General features: G+C 39.5%; 1 protein-coding gene across 1 annotated transcript in view; it reads left to right on the top strand.

Moving 5' to 3' along the window:
• Positions 1–2,903: 2,903 nt before the first annotated feature.
• Positions 2,904–18,044, top strand: part of fam117ab (family with sequence similarity 117 member Ab) — a 15,298-nt gene continuing 157 nt past the window's right edge. The window contains exons 1-8 of the mRNA XM_037544448.1: positions 2,904–3,049; positions 6,212–6,372; positions 12,113–12,202; positions 12,937–13,035; positions 14,240–14,368; positions 15,647–15,803; positions 17,152–17,314; positions 17,826–18,044. The exon at positions 17,826–18,044 is cut by the window's right edge and continues 157 nt beyond it. Coding sequence (XP_037400345.1) covers positions 2,935–3,049; positions 6,212–6,372; positions 12,113–12,202; positions 12,937–13,035; positions 14,240–14,368; positions 15,647–15,803; positions 17,152–17,314; positions 17,826–18,044 — 1,133 coding nt within the window. The 5' untranslated portion in view covers positions 2,904–2,934. The remainder of the gene's footprint in view (positions 3,050–6,211; positions 6,373–12,112; positions 12,203–12,936; positions 13,036–14,239; positions 14,369–15,646; positions 15,804–17,151; positions 17,315–17,825) is intronic.

Here is an 18,044-nt window from a genome sequence, read left to right as displayed (position 1 = left end):
GGAACGATAAGGGAGGCGTGTGAAAGTTTTTAGAGAGTAGGGCAAATATTAAAACTTCAAGACTTTAGGATGAAACTAGACTTTAACCTGCTGAAAAGGTAAAACATTTGGTGGGCTACATCTTAAAAACTGCATGTAATAGATACCTTTCACAGTAAAATCTAAAGCTAGAGTCACTCAATAGATATTCCGGCATGAATACCTAATAAGTGACTAGCTTTAGTTTTTAAATGAAGAGAAAATGTAAGAATGTAGGAAAATTTTACATTAGCTAGCTAGCTTAGTCTTGTCAATTCAATGGAAATCTGTTGCTGTATGAATTCATTTTCCCTACCAGATGACTAATGTAGTTCAGCGGCCTGGGTTTGATTCCCAGTCAGGGAACTAACAAACATTGGGGGCAGTCATGGGCTGGAGGTTAGGAAACTGGCCCTGTGACCAGAAGGTTGCCGGTTCGATCCGACAGTACATGACTGAGGTGTCCTTGAGCAAGACACCTAACCCCCAATTGCTCCCCGGCTGCCGTGGATAGGGCTGCGCACCACTCCGGGCAAGCGTGCTCACTGTCCCTTAGTGTGTGTGTGCTCACTAGTGTGTATGTGGTGCTTCGCTTCAGGGATGGCTTAAATGCGGAGGTGAAATTCCCCTATTTGTGGGATTAAAAAGTGTCACTTAAACTTAGAATGTTGCCTGAGTATATAATACTGGGTATACACTAACATTAGCTACTCATCTTTATTTGCTAGCTAGCTGGCTATCCTCTAGGTTGCTGACCACTGTTACCATGGTAACTCTCATGTGTAGCTAAGTTTGTGTCCTCTCCTGTTGCCACTAATTGTGAAAAATGTGGCTTCCTAATGACATAATAGCTCAAAAGCTTGGGAACAAAGCTGCCCCCACCCTAAATATCCTCTGTTTCAGAATCCTCCCCTGAAAGTGACCGCTCATCATCCCTGTTCATCTGCTGACCCAAATCTGCACATTTTCAGTCGTGTGTGAGCCAGGTTCCATGTGACCCGGGGTCAGGCGAAGAACCAGTGTCCATTATAGGCCAAAGGTTAGGGTCATTTGTTAATTAAGGCTGTCACAGTAAAAAGAGCCCCACACAGAAAGTGTCCAGCTGCAAGATGGAGACTGGTGGTTCAATATGTGGTCTTCCAAATGACATTTGAAGGCCCTAATTAATCGTGATGTGGACATTGCTGTGGTCCCTTTGCTCCCTCCGTTTGTCCATTTTGTAGAGGAGAGACGAGGTTCATGCCTTCTGTACTTTTAAAAACCAACACAACATGTCCTGTATTTTAAAATGTTTGAAATTCATGGGCCTCGAGAAACTTTAGGGATCATCTTGCTCAATCTGAAGGCGTCCTAAGGTTCATGATCTTTCAAGACAACACGTTATGCATGTGTGAGTGTACACATACGTAACAAGCACACTCTGAACATTTGGTTTCCGACACCTTTTTCAGGGCGATAACACTTACTCATACACTCAGACGTGCCACTGCAGTTCCTGCCCACGAATCCTGGTGGTTATCTGGCCCAAAGCATATGGTCACCACCCACAGTACAGAGATACAACTTTGTATTGCCCCTCTGCACAACGCAGGCTTTGAAGGGAAACTCAACCACTTAAAATGCTTCAGATTAAACGGTTAACATGTAAACAAACCATTCAGAGTGGTTTAATGTGAAATGATCTATCCTAGAGAGACTTCCAGAGTCAGAATTGTTTACAGTGGGGGTGATAGGAACCAGACGTCTGAGGAGTTTAATGCCTTTACAGGCTCCTTTACGGGAGATTTTTTTTTTTACATGAAATGGTTATGAATACATTGCCTGGTGCTTATAATAGTTTTATAAAGTTTTAACCTAAATATATATGCAAATCATTTGAATTCATGGTGGGTGGAGTACATGCAGGAAGTTGTGAGGCAAAAATATTTGCCTAAGAAAACTTTAACAAACATTTTTGAGATTTACCAATATTTTCATCAACGTTCCAAATAAAAACGGTATGAAAAATAGCTGCATTTGGGTTGTGGACATTGTGACGCCTGGTTCCTATCACCACCATTGTGAAGAAATAGAGTTGTTCTATTCAGTGATCCATTTCACATCATATCACTGGCAATGCTGAAAAACTGGGTGCCTGAATGAACAAAAACATTATTTTCTGCTTTGCATATGTATTTCTTTAATGCACATCCCTCAGTGTACAACACTAAACAAACCTAAATGAGTATAAATTAGTGCATGTTTTACAAGCACACGTTTTAAAGCTGAAAAAATAGTTGAAACATTAATTGAATGCTTGATGCAATACAGATTCTTTCATTTAATTTCAAAATACAGGCACTGAAAAGCTGTTTTGTGGAAGAAGACTACAGCTTTAAAACATGTCTGAGATAGACGTCTGAAATGACCAATAAATTTTAAGCAGTAATCTTCGCCAACCAATCAAATCGTGAGGCTTAGAAGCAGATCCCGCCCACACGGTTGATCTAGCGTAGCTCTGAAGCGGAGCATGACAGCCGCAGAGAGAAACTTCGACTCAGCGAGCTTAGCAAGTTATAATATATGTTTTCATGTTTAATTTCGTCTGTTTAAGAAATTGGGCTACTTTACATGTATTTTAGAGACATTTGGCAAGTGTGACATTGGTTTGGACTGAAAAAGTATAGCGAGAAATTGATATAAAGGGGACACAAAGGCTAGCGACCTGTTCCAGTTTTGTTAAGCCCAGGGAAGTTTTCCAGCCAGCTGTTGTACTTTATTCGACACAGTCAGGGCTGAAGTATTTACCATATAGTTTAATAGGAAAGTAAAGTCGATAAAAAAAGTTTCAGCTCATCTTTGAAGCCTTGTTTTGTTCGCTGCCAGGCTAGTGATCTATAGTTACAGTTACCTGGTCACTACGGGACGGTAGGGACGATGCTTAGCAACGCTGGTGGCGAGCACGGCGTACCCGGCCTCCCACCTCTGAGAGCGGCTGGGCCGGTAGAGCTACGCAGGAGGAGCCGGCCGGAGCCGAGAAACGGAGCTCCAGGTAAAGTGGTGTGGCAAAATAAGAGTAAATTTTTAGTTAAAGTTAGAATTAGTGAAGTCCACGACGAAGCTCAGTATACAATGCAATAATGTCACTAAAACGACCATCTTAAAGCCTTTAATTTGTCTCTAAAGAGGGGTTGTTTAAAGTGCAGTAACGTTAGTTAGCTTGTGGCTAACTGGTTACCGTTAAAGGGGAGCTTCACCATTTTTCAGAAGTTCCACATAATTTAATGGTTAAGACGTAAACAAAGTTCATTCCGAGTGCTTTGGCGTGAAATGCTCAATTTTAGAGAAACTTGGTCAGTATTCTTCACAGTGGTGGTGATGGGAACCAGACGTCCACCTCTAAACGCTCCCTCACAGAAAGTCATTAACACATGAAATTATGCACATGATGTATGAGCCATTGTTTTTTGATGGTTTGGTGATAAAGGTGTGGATTAAAATGTATTTGAATCCATTTCTTTTAATCCATTCATAGCGGAAAGGTACATGCGGGGCATTGTGAGGCAAAATAGAGCTTGTTTTTCACTATTTTAACATCATAAACATTACAAAATTCAGAAGAAAGGTGAAGGTTCACTGGTGGTTTTGGACAATAAGTAAAATGTCTATATTTGTGTTTTAGACATTGTGACCCCGGTTCCATTCACCACCTCTGTAAAGAAATCTGAACCACATCTGAACCGCTGAATGAGTTTACATTGCACAAATGGAATTATGCACAAATTTAGGAAAAAATGGTGGAAGTCCCCTTTAAGCACGAAGGGAGAAGAGAATAAGGCTCTCCTGAAGCAAACGTGTTGTTGCTTCAATAAAATAACAGCGCAATTAAAAGTAGCTCATAAGAAACAAGTTTGGTGCAAAAATAAGTTTTGTGTTGCAGTAGAACTTCTCAGTAAATGCCATATCTAGGCTTATCTGCATACTAACTGATGTTTGTTGGGGCCTATTCCAAAAGATTAGCTTTCAAATAAAGTGCTGAAGCTCCAGAGTGAGAGCTGTGAGTAAAGCCAAGTCATTCCAACACAACAGTGATATTGAACTATGAAAAGGACTAAGGAGCTACATGCGAACTGAAGATCAACTGCACTGTTTTCTGCTTTTCTGCCGTTCTTGGCTCTCATTTTTGCATGATTTCCTTTTTCTTTCTTCTCTTTTCTTTCTCTGTCCTGAGCAGCTGCTTTTGGCAACACAGGTCACTGCAAGTTTTCATGACGAGTCAGGCAGATGTTTTAGTATTTACAGAGCGTACCAAACACAATGTGCAGGATTACTGTTCTGCTTTAGTGTCACCGTTTTAGTCCCCTGAGCAAGTCATATGAGTTTTGAGGAAGTAGTGTATACCGACTCGAGCAGGCCTTTGGAAGAGGCCACAAAACCATTTCATTTGCCACAGTGTGAGTTTTGAAGTCATCCTGTTTGCCAGACATATGAAGATGACCTAAATAAGTGTCCGCTTGCTGATGTGAAAGGTGGTGAAAATGCTTTCCCTCACACCTTCCTGTGAGATTATTGTTTGCCTGCATGTTGTCTGGCCACTTGAGGATCTTTTCGGTGACCTGACTCTTTAGCTTGCGTGGCTTGAACAGCAGGGGAAACTTTTCTCATAACACAAACAGTTCCGGCCCAGATAGCATTTCCAAAATATGGGTAAATGGGCATGCAGTGTCAGCGGTGGCACTTGATCTGTGAATGCTGTGAGCTGAATCTAACACTGATAGGTTGTGGGTGAGCATTTATTTTGGAGTTTTTGCCTTTTGTTTTCCCTCATTCATCAGCAAAGACTGAATGATCCTGATCTTGTAGCTCTGATTCCTCCTCTGCAAATAAAACTAGGCTGTTTTTCATGTTTAACCTCTTCAACTCCTCGAGACCACCGGTGGTTCCAAAACACACTTTGTCATATTCTTCATAACTTTCATATTTCATAAGCTACATTCAGAAGCTGGGCGTCATATGAGGCTGTAACTCTTCTCTCCAGTCTAATAGATGATGTCATTTTAAACCCTTATAATAAAAGAAGCTGAACTCAGTTTGTTTTTCTACTGAAAGTCGACCCATTTTTCCCCAAATCTGTGCTCTAAACTATAAACAGACGGCATCTCTTCAGTGATCTGCTCTGTAAACATTACTTTTATAAAATAATACAAAAAGCATCTGAGATTTTTGGTTTTTAGCAGTAAATTGTAAGCATATAGTGATGTGTAGATCATAAAACACATGTTCTGTTAATTTGAGGGGAACCTTTACACAAAGTAAATTAATTAAATGAAAATTTACATTTATTTCATGCAGTTACGGAATAATTTGCCTCATGATTTGGTCACGGAAATGTAAATGGACAAACCAAAATATAGCCTGGAGAATAAGAGGTTAATTTGTACAGTTGCCTGTGCTGAGGTCTGCCTGTGTTTTGTGCTACTCATTCATTTTATATTATAATGTAATTTTATTATTATTATTATATTAAATTGATATTCAATGGTGTATTTACTGTATTACCGAAGAGTTGAATATGTAGGGATACTGGGCTACTGCACTGAAATGTTGGCATTTTATTCATTTTACAGAATTTATAATCCTATACAAGTGTAAATTATTTGTAGTGCAAATCCAGGTGAATCTTTCCGGTTTCTGCATTTTATAAAGGTTTATGTATCAGCTTTGGCACATCCATCCATCCATCCATCCATCCATCCATCCATCCTCTAAGCCGCTTCTTTGTCAGGGTCGCAGGGCTTTGGCAGATATGTACCAAAAAAAAAAACACACAGTCATCGGCATGTATTTGTGCTTTGATATGCCGTTTAATTACACTGTCTGCAGTGGGGCTGTGGCATATTTTGTCATTTGTTATTGTGATGATTGCTTTTGCTATACTGGTACCCCAAAAGGCTGCAGTATGCAAACGAGCCCTCTAACGAATCATAGCTTTTTTTTTTTTTTTTTGTATTTATTTCTTTAACTGACCTCACCCTTGCAGATTAGTGCTTCTGTCGACATCAAATTGCAACTATTTCATATTATTATAGCTTATTTAATTGTTGAATACAGGCTTCCTTGTGCCATGGTGGAATATATTTTACTGCTGAATATGATTAGGGTTGACAAAGTTCTTCTTAACCTCAAAATCAAAATGTTTGTTGTTCCTCACCAGCTGAGAAGACCACAGCCAGGGTGCGAAACCAGACCCAGGCAGAGATCCGACGAACAACCTCTTTAGACACGATTCTGGGGCCTTACCTGCAAGGCCAGTGGCCCAGAGAAGGGGAAAGACGGGGACAAAGTGGACACCACCAAAAAGACGAGTTCACACAGGTGAGTGGGTTCTTCTTCGCTGATAATGTCCGTGTCCTTGTGCATATTATTTTTGATTTTGTCCAAAAATTTGCCTGGAGGAAGGTGAATAAAGTGGTCAAGGACAGTTCAATTGAATGAATTTGCAATCACTTTAATATTAATAATTTTTATTTTATTCATAATAACTGCAGATTTAAATACTAAACAAATGAAGGGGGTTTTAGATGTTCTATTTAATATTTTAGGTATTTTGGCAACTGCGAGATTTAAATGATACTGTTTTGTTTTTATTGAGATTTTTTTGTCAGGTTTTGTACTTTTGAGATCACTATGTGTGTTTTGAAATGGAATGTGTTTATGCATATTAATTTTACTATAAACATAAAATCTACAACAGAACAATTCAACTTTATGGACAATATTTTCTCACGTATTTATTTTTTTTGAATTACAGGTAATTGTTGGTTTGTGAATTTGCACAGAACTGGTATAGTATACTAGTGGTGTATAGTATACACCATACTGCTTTTATATTACTGCAAATATTACTTGATTCCAAGCTTTGGAATGGTGTATGTGGCAGGTTAGGAAATCATTTGTTACGGGCTTTGACAGTGTCCCATACTGGCCTCACTGACTGAAATTCAGTGACTGTTAATACAGACAGGGGAGGCATTAAGGGTGTGCTCTATGGCAAAAAATGGATACACAATATGCATTGCAATATTTATTTTTTCTGACATTTAACAAGTTGGAACAGACAAAACCTGTAATGCCACATTAATTAAGGATGTCAACAATTTTTTCCCCAGACTGAGTACAGGTACACATTTTTTAGTACTCACAGACACTGTCTGATGTACTGAATTACCTATTTAGAATGAAGTAGCTATTGGTGTAAATGAGTGCAACCTGCCTTAACTGTTAAAACATTACAATCTAGCTGATTTTAAAAGAAGTGCGTTAGCTATGTGTGTCACATTATTTACCTTCTATTGAGTAGTGCTGCATTGGAGAAGAGTGGGCTTTGTTCCTTGTAAAATAAGTGCCTCTGTACAGCTGTAAGTAAAGTACATTTCATAGTTTTGATCCCCATCAGTCTGTTTCAACAACAGTCTCTGCAGCACAGCAACAGCAGGAATCGCATCCAAAGCTTCAGATGTAAAACTCGCTTGCATAGTTTTACATCTGAAGTCTTTTGATTGGCTGGTTGAGCTGTAGCTGAATGTCCTCTAAAGACATGCACTGTGATTTTTAGAAATCTTGTTCTTTGCTGACTTACACTGTATGTTCGAAAAGTACATTGTATATGGACAAAGGCTATGATTTATGTACTCGCACTGTACGAAAACACTCGGTACATGCTACCTGAAACACATGGTCCTTGAAAAATTCAAATAAAGCTGTTTCGTTCAAAATAACATGCCAAGTACTGAGCAAAGAGAAACTGAGCACTCAAGCTAAAAGCTAGACTTTACAACTCTGTCAGAACTTACAACGTCTTTTAATGTCTTTTACAATCTAAATATACGTAATCTAGAAGATGAAGAATATTAAAACCATCATGCATGTAGTTGGCTTCAGTATCGTTCCAAATAGTGTCACGTGTTTGCCGTGTTGTTCGCTGCTAGCTTTTTCTGAGACAGCGCTGTGTTTTCACATCTGCACAGACTGAGATGAATGAAAGAAATCAGAGTAAGAGTTTACATGCACTGAAAAACCCCATTACTGAACTAAAATCTGGCTCCCTATATTGGATTTCTAGAAATCTGATAACAATTTTAATATAATTTCTTAAATCAGAGTATGCAGTATATGACCATGTGAATAATCAGATAATTGCTGAAATAGAGTATGATCCCATTAGTAAATGCATGTAAATGCTCTGTGTTTTACAAACTGCACCAAATCCAATTAAACAGGTGTATTTATGCTCACTTTACGATAAAACGTTGGTCAGTGTTCCTGAAGTACTAACAATGTCTTTGATAAAGTCAGAAAAACGTTTTGTGACATCACAATCTGATTAAAAAAATCACTTTGCCTGCTACTAAGCAGAATATAAAAAACATTTTAGTTTAATTTAATCTTGGCAGCGGAAAATGCTTTAGCTAATATCAACTACCCTGTTGGTAGCTAGCTAGCTAAATGAACCTGTTCATGAATAAATATAAATAAATTAAATTTATCAATGTGAGTGAATTCGTACATTTAAGGTACTTTGTTTTTGTGCCAGTGCTTCCAAGCAGTAAGCAGTGTGATTGACTGATTTACCATTAGTACTTTGAAAGCATGTGTTTATCCTGCCCTGTCAAATAGTGGATGAAGTGATGCAAAGTAATTTTATAATTTTTATTAGTCTAATTGTGATGTTTCACATTGTTTTATCATGTATAAAATATATGATGCATATTAATTTATTAAATTTTCTAAGGTTGTTTTTGGTGTTTGAGGCAAAAGTGTTAAATATAGGGAGTTTTTGTCCTTCGCCCCAGTTTATTTGATGTGAAAGATGGTGTCATAATGTGCAGAAGTAATGACACCCACAGAAAGTTACATCTTAACCTGTATTGTTTTACCGAGAGGTGTTACTGTATATCTTTTCAGGATTTAAGCAGCGAATCCACTGATATCCACTGGTTTACTCAAGTGGCCTCTGTAGCCTTGAGCTTGGACAGTGACAGGAGTGGGAAGTAAAAAGAAAAAAATGGACAAAGGTCCACAAATTGCTGATGCAGCTGATTTTCTTGGTGGAGGTGTGTGTTAGTGAAACCGTTTTTTTTTTTTTTTTTCTTTCTTTCTTCGCTCTCTGTTCTCACGGGGGGGGTGAGGGCAAGAGGCAGAAGCCACATCCTCACTGCGCCTTTTACAGATTATGCCACAGCCTGGAGCCTTTCTGTGCAGATCTGAGATCAGTTCTTTGCATTTGTGCAACAACTACATGTAGCATGATGAAGAAAAAAAATACCACAGAGCATGATGCGAATGGGCTAACCTCTTTAACTCCTTGGGACCGCCGGTGGTTCCAAAACGCACTTTGTCATATTCTTTACTTCATGACTTTCATATTTCATAAGCTACATTCAGAAGCTGGGAGTCCTATGAGGCTGTAGCTCTTCTCTCCAGTCTAATAGACGGTGATGTCATTTTAAACACTTATAATGAAAGAAGCTGAACTCAGTTTGTTTTTCTACTGAAAGTCGACCCATTTTTCCCCAAATCTGGGCTATAAACAGACGCCGTCTCTTCAGTGAGCCGCTCTGTAAACGTTACTTTTATTAAAAAGTACAAAGAGCGTCTGAGATTTTTGTCTTTCAGCAGTAAATTGTAAGCATATAGCATCATGTTTATGATCATAAAACACATTTCTTGTTAATTTGGGGGAAAAAAAAACCCAAAATGTAGTAATTTCATTCAGTTACTGAATAATTTGCCTTATAATTTGTGTAGGTAAATTCAGATGGAAAAACCGAAGAGCGTAAGTGGCTAAAGTGATGGCATTTTTTTGTATTTATTTGTCGTTAGAACTTGGGTGATGTATCAGTACTCATTTAGAATTTTTATACTTTTTTCCCCACAGTGTTTTCTATTCCTTATTTTAAAAATTAGCAGTCAAATGTGACCGAAAACTGAATTCAGTATGATAAATGAGGTGGAAAAAAAATTATTTAGCAAGGCAAACACATCAAAAAATGTATGGAGTTAGCCAGAGACTTGGGTGTGGGGGAAAAACTGGTCTCAGATCAGTGTGGAAAGTGCAGCTTGTCAGCTCACCCATGTTGTGTCAGGGCAGAGAGTGTGGATTGGGTGTGGTTGTGTTTGCACAGTTGGTGGAAGTGCTAACGTTTCATCTGTTTCAGCAGCACTTCTCACAGCTAATTCCCTCTTTGCATTTGAAAGATTGCCTGTGCATTACTCCACTAACCTGTCAGTGGGGAAAGTCCTGAGTGTTATTTTAGCATAGAGCCTAATCAGTTACGTTGTCTTTGCTGTATTTCCACACATTCAGTACAGTGATTTGGATGTTGGTTGGTTTTCAAAACATAAACCAATAGTAAGGCAAAAATTCTCCTAGTTAATATGACCTTTTTGCTGTTGAGCAAGAGTTTCAACCACATGCCTGAAGCAAATGTGACTGCCTTCGGCACGATGGTGGCTCAGCTGTAAAGAGGAAGGAAACCCTTTGATGTACTTGCATACTTGTTGTGTTTTAGTTTTTGTTTTTTTTTTTTTGGTGTGTGTTTTTAAATATATTTTGTCCACTTTCTGTTCCTCATTCACCTTAAAATTCATTCTTGGTTTGTTATCTTACATGTCATCTTTTGCTGAGGAAATTATGCAAGCCATAGCTGATGGTCTTTGGTTAACCACTCTTTGTAAGATTGGATGATATTCATAAAAAATATAGTATAGCGCCCCCCCCCCCCCAAAAAAAAAAATCATATCAGAGGTGCAAATGATTTTCTTTAATAACATTTAATGAGACCACGCTTATTGGATACTTGTAATAAGCTAATGTTTTACAAACTTGACGCTTCTTGTTCCATTGTGTTTTTCATTATATTGTGGATACCATGCTTACAAGTGTATAGGTGTCCACCCATATGCTTTACCCATATAAAATATGCTTGTAGCTGTATAAGGTTGGGATTAAAGAATCTGATCAGGTTTCTTATAAACTCTGATAAATGTTGTGCTTGGATTTGTTTTTCAGTTTCTGTTACTTTGTTTATTTATTTATTTTTTTAGACTTACAAGTCTAACATGTAATCTGATCAGACTGATCAGGAAGTGCGGTATGAGCATAGTCGTTCTGAATTGTGAAGTTAATTTGTCTTCAATGCTGTACGTGAACAAAACAGAACACCTCACATGACAAATGGGGCAAGACATCAGAGCATCGCTCCTCAGATCTAAAAAGAAGTGTTTTGCTGGAATAATCAGATACATATGTTTCGATTGGTGAAAAAGACGTCAAACTTGCTGCATCTGCAGCGTAACTTGCTTAAAAATGCTTTACCAAAGATACATTTGCTCCTCACTCACCTTGCAGCTGACGTTGCATTGTTAGAGACCTTTGTTTTGTCAACTCCTCAGAAAACAACCTGGCTGTCTGTCTTTCTCTGACTGCCATAGATTGTGGTCATATTTCACTGTTGTTGGAAGAAAACCTTGTATCTTCAAAATGGTAACTTTACAGGAGAAGGAAAAAACACATGTAAGTCAATGGAACCAGACGTCTTTCCAAGTCAATTTGGGCCGTTTCTTTTAGTCCATTCATCATGAAATTTGCACACAATATAAAGGTAACATGTATTTTCAAAATATTCTTCCGACAGCAGTGATATGCATTACACTGTGTAAGTGTTATTCTGTTTAGCTATAAAAGCAGTAAAATAAATGTCTGGTTCTGTACAAAGTATTAAGTAAGCTTTCTGGAGGAACGTATCACAGTGAAGAAAATCAAAATGGGATAAATTGCTGCTGTTGAGGATTTTGATGCTAGAAATATCGATTTCGATTACAGGGATCAATTAATTTGTACAGTTTGGAGGCGGTAAATATAATAAAGAATAAGTGCCTGTAGAGAGAGATTCATAGGTGCGAATTAAATGCAGTGCTAAAATCTCACCAGTGTGAAAAGTTGTACAGTATGGATTAGCCCTAGTGCTGTGGGTTTTTTCCCTCATTTACATTGAAAGAGTTAGTCATAAGGTTGGGTTTAAGCCTGATGATGATGAGCTTTGTCTTTATTTAGACTTCAAATTGGCTGGACGAAGACGAACTAAGTGATGCTGGAGGTCACAAACGCTCTGCATCATGGGGAAATGGAGACCATTTACGAGATGTACGTATCACAAACGTGTTTTCAGTTTCAGTCAGTGTCTAAAAGACTGTGCCTAAATATAGTCTCACAGTCCCAGACATAATGGTGTAAAGAGAATACACAGCTAAGAACTAATTTTGGTTCTGCATTGCAATTATGCCACAAGGAAAATATGAGCCCAATTTCCTGTAGTCTGTTCTATATTAAAGTGTGGAGGTCAAGGAGTAACACAAGCAAGGTAAGCTAGCTAGTAATGGGTTATCTTTACCTCTTTTACTATGGAAATAAACTGTAATTAGGTAACGTTTTATGTAATGTTTATGCATGAGACACACATCTGTACACTTAATTTCTTGGGGGACTTTTCTGCTGTGCTAAATTACGTTACATGCACAGGCATGTTCATGATGAATGCACAATCACCCTCTGCTTTGAGCTTAACCTTCATGAGGCATTGCATTGACTTTGAAATTCCCAACCTAATAAGTTTGTTCCCTCTCACATTTAGCCCAGAATTTCTCATGGTTTCCCCAAGACCTTCCCGTTATGAGATCATATCTGGCATCGTGACTAGATCAAATAGTCTAGTTGCTTTACAGAAGATAGTCCTGTTTGTGTGCTAAGAAGTATTTTTACTTTTTGCCCCCCCCCCCCCCCCCCCCCCCCCCCCCCCCCCCCTTTCCTCCTTCTTCGCCCTTTTGATTTAATCTGTCACTTCCGTCACTTCCCCTTTTTCTCCATCTTCTGTATTTAAGATTGCCAAACTGAAGCAGCAGTTGCAACACAGGCCCAAACCGAGAGTCTATGGGGGCATCCATGAAAGACTCCATCACCCTACTTGGACATGTACCCAGGTAAAATAAACAGACAAGCGAACACATGCATGCACACCTTTTCTTTCACAATGTCTTGTCCCATATAGTTCCACATACTCAATGCCCATTTCCCTTTTTGTGCTAAATCTAACCTTAAAACATCTGTCTGCGTATATAATGCTCTGGCTACACATCACATGGCTTAAACGACTGAAGAACATACAGCACTGCTTTAGTGTGGCCTGTTTGGTCAGCTGGCAAATAATACATTTTAGAGCTGGGCAGTATTACAATATTTATCATTATTGTGTTCATGGACATCAGGACATCAGCGCCCAGAAACACTTACCATCTGCTTGTTTGATTAAAAAGAGAGCATATTTAGTCCTAATTTACTACAGCATAATATGTGATGTTCAGTATAAATAGTTGAATTAATAGTTCATGATCGTATTTATTTTAAATTCTGCGCAACTTTGCTTGTTTTGACTTGGCAGATGGTCAAAAAAAATATTGACATTGTGAAAATGCTGAAAAATATTTTTGCCTTATCGCCCACCTCTAATACGTATAGCCCATCTTATCCATCTCTTCTATTGTGCAGTGGCATATATAATAAAGTAATTCACTCTGTGACACAGGTTTGTAATATATTGTAAGCGTGGTTGTCCGCATTGATTTGAAAACTGAAACAAAATGCTTGTGTGCAAAAAGATTTGACCCATCGAAAAACCAAATGACTTCAGTGGTCTGTGGGTGAGGGCTGCATGAACATTTAACAAAACACACACACGCTCCTGCATGCATGTATCGGAGGAAGTGAGGAGGAGTGCAGAGTGAAACAACAGGAAGAGTGATTTTTCTGAAAACAAGCTTCTGCACTGTAGAGACACTCAAGCTGGTTGCAGGCTTCTCCTTCCTCACACTGCTGTGCGTCATACTTTATGTTGGAGAACATGGATGCAGTAGTCGGTCGTATACAGTCGCTCGTGCATACAATTAAAAAACGGGTCCTTATCTCAAATGATAAACCTGCCAATTTATGTAGCCAACGGTGTTCCTGTGGTCAGAAACGGACCAATGAAGAATGGGGTGGAGGGGGCTACATAAGCTCATGAGCTACAGTCTGTAATTGTACTGATAAAGTGAAGGTATACGGAAGGTGTTCCTGATTGAGTGGCCAATGAGTGTTGGAACACAGTAGGTGTACGTAATAATTGTGTTTTTGTTTGTGTCTGGACAGTCCCAGCCTGTGCCCATCCCTCTGAGATCTTTGACTCATCTGCCCTCTCCTATGCGGCGGAGTGAGGAGAGACTGGACCAAGAACTAGAGAGAGCCTTCAGACGTCAGTCACCCAGTCAGCACAACAAGGTGCACATATACACAAATCTCTTCTAAAATCTTACATAACAGGGTATTAAATAGTTCAACATGTACTAAAAGAAAGTGTTTAATAATTAAGTATGGGTAAATATGGTTACGTTCACACAGCAGGTAAAAGGGGCCCAAATCTGGTTTTCTTACCAGATCTGATTTTTTATTTTATTTTATTTATTTATTTTTTTTTTTTGGCTGTTGACATTTATCTTTTAAATGTGATCTGTATGTGACATCAGTCTGAACAGATCAACTCCTAAACCTGCATGCGCAAAAGAACAGTGCTTCATGCGGCTCATTCAGAGGTAAATGGTCATGACTGCCAGCGAACGCCAGTCGCTCCCAAAGGTTTGTTTCATCTTTGCCAGCATCACAGGAGCCACCATGAAGCTTCACTGACAGCTGGGTTCATCACCCAGAATTTGTTCAAGCTCGCTGTTTTTAAAAAAGAAAAAGAAAAAAAGGCATGTTATTCAGACAGTCATTTTTTTTTTTTGGTTCAAATCCTCTGATTCTTTAAGCTTTGCTTTCAGGCTTTTCCTTGACGTCAGAGCCTCATTCTCTTACGGCCGCGTTTGGACATTTCTTTCAAAATCTCTTCATGCACGCTTTTGCAATGTGCCTTCTAATTTTTTAGTACGTAAATGTCAGCCCAAATGTTTATGGGGTCTCAGCAGTGCAAAATTATGACGAATGTGGGGTTGGACTGACATAAAAGTTGTTTAGACTGAGTCGCATTGCTGCGTATTAGACACGGATCAGATTTCTGTAGCACATATGAAATCTGATTTGTCAGATTCAGTGTATTTTACTGTTTACACTGACACACAGACACACACATGTCACATATGAAGTAAAAGATTGGATTTGGACCAATTTTACCTGCTGTGTGAACAAAGCCTATGAGTCATATACATGCGTGTCGATAATGCAATCAGCTAGTAAGACTGAGCTTTGGCGATGTGGAAAAATGTCCTTGTCAGTTTTGAAAAACTGAAATTTCCAAAAAAGAAAAAAAAGCTGGAAAAAGCTGTAATAAAGGCAAAGAGTGGACACACACAAATCTATGTATTTACTTGAAGCCCCTAAGGTGTAACTTTCTGTTACTTTTTTTTCCTGATAATGAAAAATTAGTAACTTAATGGCAGTTTTTAGTGGAGAGGAGATAAACGAAAGAGTGGTTTTTGACTTCTGCACGTGTTTTCTAGACGTACAGACAGACATCAAGTCACTGTGTTTGTAGTTAATGGAAATTTATTTTTATTTTTGCAGCTGCTAGAAATCCCTGATGGCCGCAGAGCTCCTGTTCCCTCTCTCAGTTCCTGCAGCAGCTCTCAGAGTGAGCCCTCTTCAATCACGCCACACCCCTCCACATCCTCATCATCTTCTCCCTGTGCTTCTCCACAGTGCCTATCAGATCTGGACACTGGTAAATCAGTTTATCTTGCTTTCCCCTCAAAACTAACACTAACTGCAGCACATGACTGATGCATACCACCACTATTCTGACACTACACTGTTCTGTACTGCTTGTGTGTGTGTGTGTGTGTGTGTGTACACTATTTCCAAAAGTATTCAGTCACCCATCCAAAACATTGAATTCAGGTGTTCCAGTCACTTCTGTGGCCACAGGTGTATAAAATCAAGCCCCTAGGCCTGCAGACTGCTTCTACAGACATTAGTGAAATAATGGCTCACTCTCAGGAGCTCCTTGAATTCCAGCGTGGTACCGTGAGAGGATGCCATCTGTGCAACAAGTCCAGTCGTGAAATTTCCTCACTACTAAATATTCCACAGTCAACTGTCAGTGAGATTATAACAAAGTGGAAGTGATTGGGAACAACAGCAACTCAGCCACAAAGTGGTCGGCCACGTAAAATGACAGAGCAGGGTCAGCAGATGCTGAGGGGCATAGTGCACAGGGGTGACCAACTTTCTGCAGAGTCAATCGCTACAGACCTCCAAACTTCATGTGGCCTTCAGATTAGCTCAAGAACATCATAGAGAGCTTCATGGAATGGGTTTCTATGGCCGAGCAGCTGCATCCAAGCGCAATGCAAAGCATGGAATGCAGTGGTGTAAAGCGCCGCCACTGGACTCTAGAACAGTGGAGATGTGTTCTCTTGAGTGACCAATCACGCTTCTCTGTCTGGCAATCTAATGGATGAGTCTGGGTTTGGTGGTTGCCAGGAGAACGGTACTTGTCTGACTGCATTGTGCCAGGCGTTCCGGTTCCAACATGAATGCACACCAGTGCACAAAGCAAGCTCCATAAAGACATGGATGAGCGAGTTTGGTGTGAAGAACTTGATCGGCCTGCACAGAGTCCCGATAGAGCACCTTTGGGAAGAATTAGAGTGGAGACTGTGAGCCAGGCCTTCTCGTCCAACATCAGTGTCTGGCCTCACAAATGGGCTTCTGGAAGAATGGTCAAAAATTCCTATAAACGCACTTCTAAACCTTGTGGAAAGCTTTCCCAGAAGAGTTGAAGCTGTTATAGCTGCAAAGGGTGGGCTGACATCATATTAAACCCTATGGATTATGAATGGGATGTCACTCAATTTCATGTGTGTGAAGGCAGACGAGCGAATACTTTTGGAAATATTTTCTACATTTTTACATAATGTAAAATGGTATTTTCTTTGTGTGTGTCCAGAATTCCTTTAGGGCTGTGTTCCTAAATATTTTATCAACTTTTAGACCTTTTTAAACTGTGACATGACAATAGATCTGGTCTAATTTGTCTTTTCTCACATTTCTTGCATGTTTGTGCCCAGATTTGTCAAGCAGCGTTCTTCCATCTTGCCCCTCGCCTCTGCTGAGTGGTGACACCGATGCCTCTCTCCTCCTATCCTGCTCACCTCGTCCCAACAAGAGCTACTGTTTTCAGAGGGAGCCGCCGGAGGGCTGTGAGAGAGTCAGGGTGTGTGAGGAGAACATGTGAGTGTGCTTGTAAATACTAAAACACACACCCCTACACTCCCACTGCCCATCAAACATTTAAGGACACTTGACATGCTATAGCTTAAATAGATTGATTTATTGATGAATAAAACAAGATCACATTATATATCTGTGATATTATGAGCATGACATTGCTTACCTTTTGTAATGAAGCCAAAAGCCATATACTTTATCATCTTCTTGTGAAGTCAGCACCCAAACCTTTTGGGTGATTAAGCCACTTTTGGGTCAGAATGACCTTTTAACAGTTTAAGATTAAAACCTTTGCAGGGATTTCTACTGTCTTACTCATTTGAGAATCAATATCAAAAGTGACAGAGAAAACAGACATTTTAAAAGAAACCTAGGTGACTAAACTTTTGAGTTTTATTATTATCTTACATGTATGGCAAACCATGTCTGTGGCTTTCTGATGTACTGATTCAAGCTCTTTTTTTTTTTTTTTTTTTTTTTTTTTTTTTTTTTTTTTTTTTTTTTTAATCTCCAGCTCACCATACAAGGACCAGCCCAATCTCTCTCTCTGCCCTGATCCTAACAAGGTGAACTTCACTCCCCATGGAGGCTCTGCCTTCTGTCCTGTCAGTCTGCTGAAGCCCCTCCTACCCTCTGTGGACTTCCTGTTTCGGAGCCTGTCTGTGTCTCCGGGGTCCTGCTGGGTGGGGCAGGGCGGAGCTTGCCAGCCCCCAAGTCCTGTGGTAACAGTGAG

The sequence above is a fragment of the Pygocentrus nattereri genome, chromosome 13, assembly GCF_015220715.1.
Source record: "Pygocentrus nattereri isolate fPygNat1 chromosome 13, fPygNat1.pri, whole genome shotgun sequence".
Taxonomy (NCBI): Eukaryota; Metazoa; Chordata; class Actinopteri; order Characiformes; family Serrasalmidae; genus Pygocentrus; species Pygocentrus nattereri.
The sequence above is the reverse complement of the archived record's forward strand: the minus strand, read 5'-3'. Positions and strand labels throughout refer to the sequence as shown.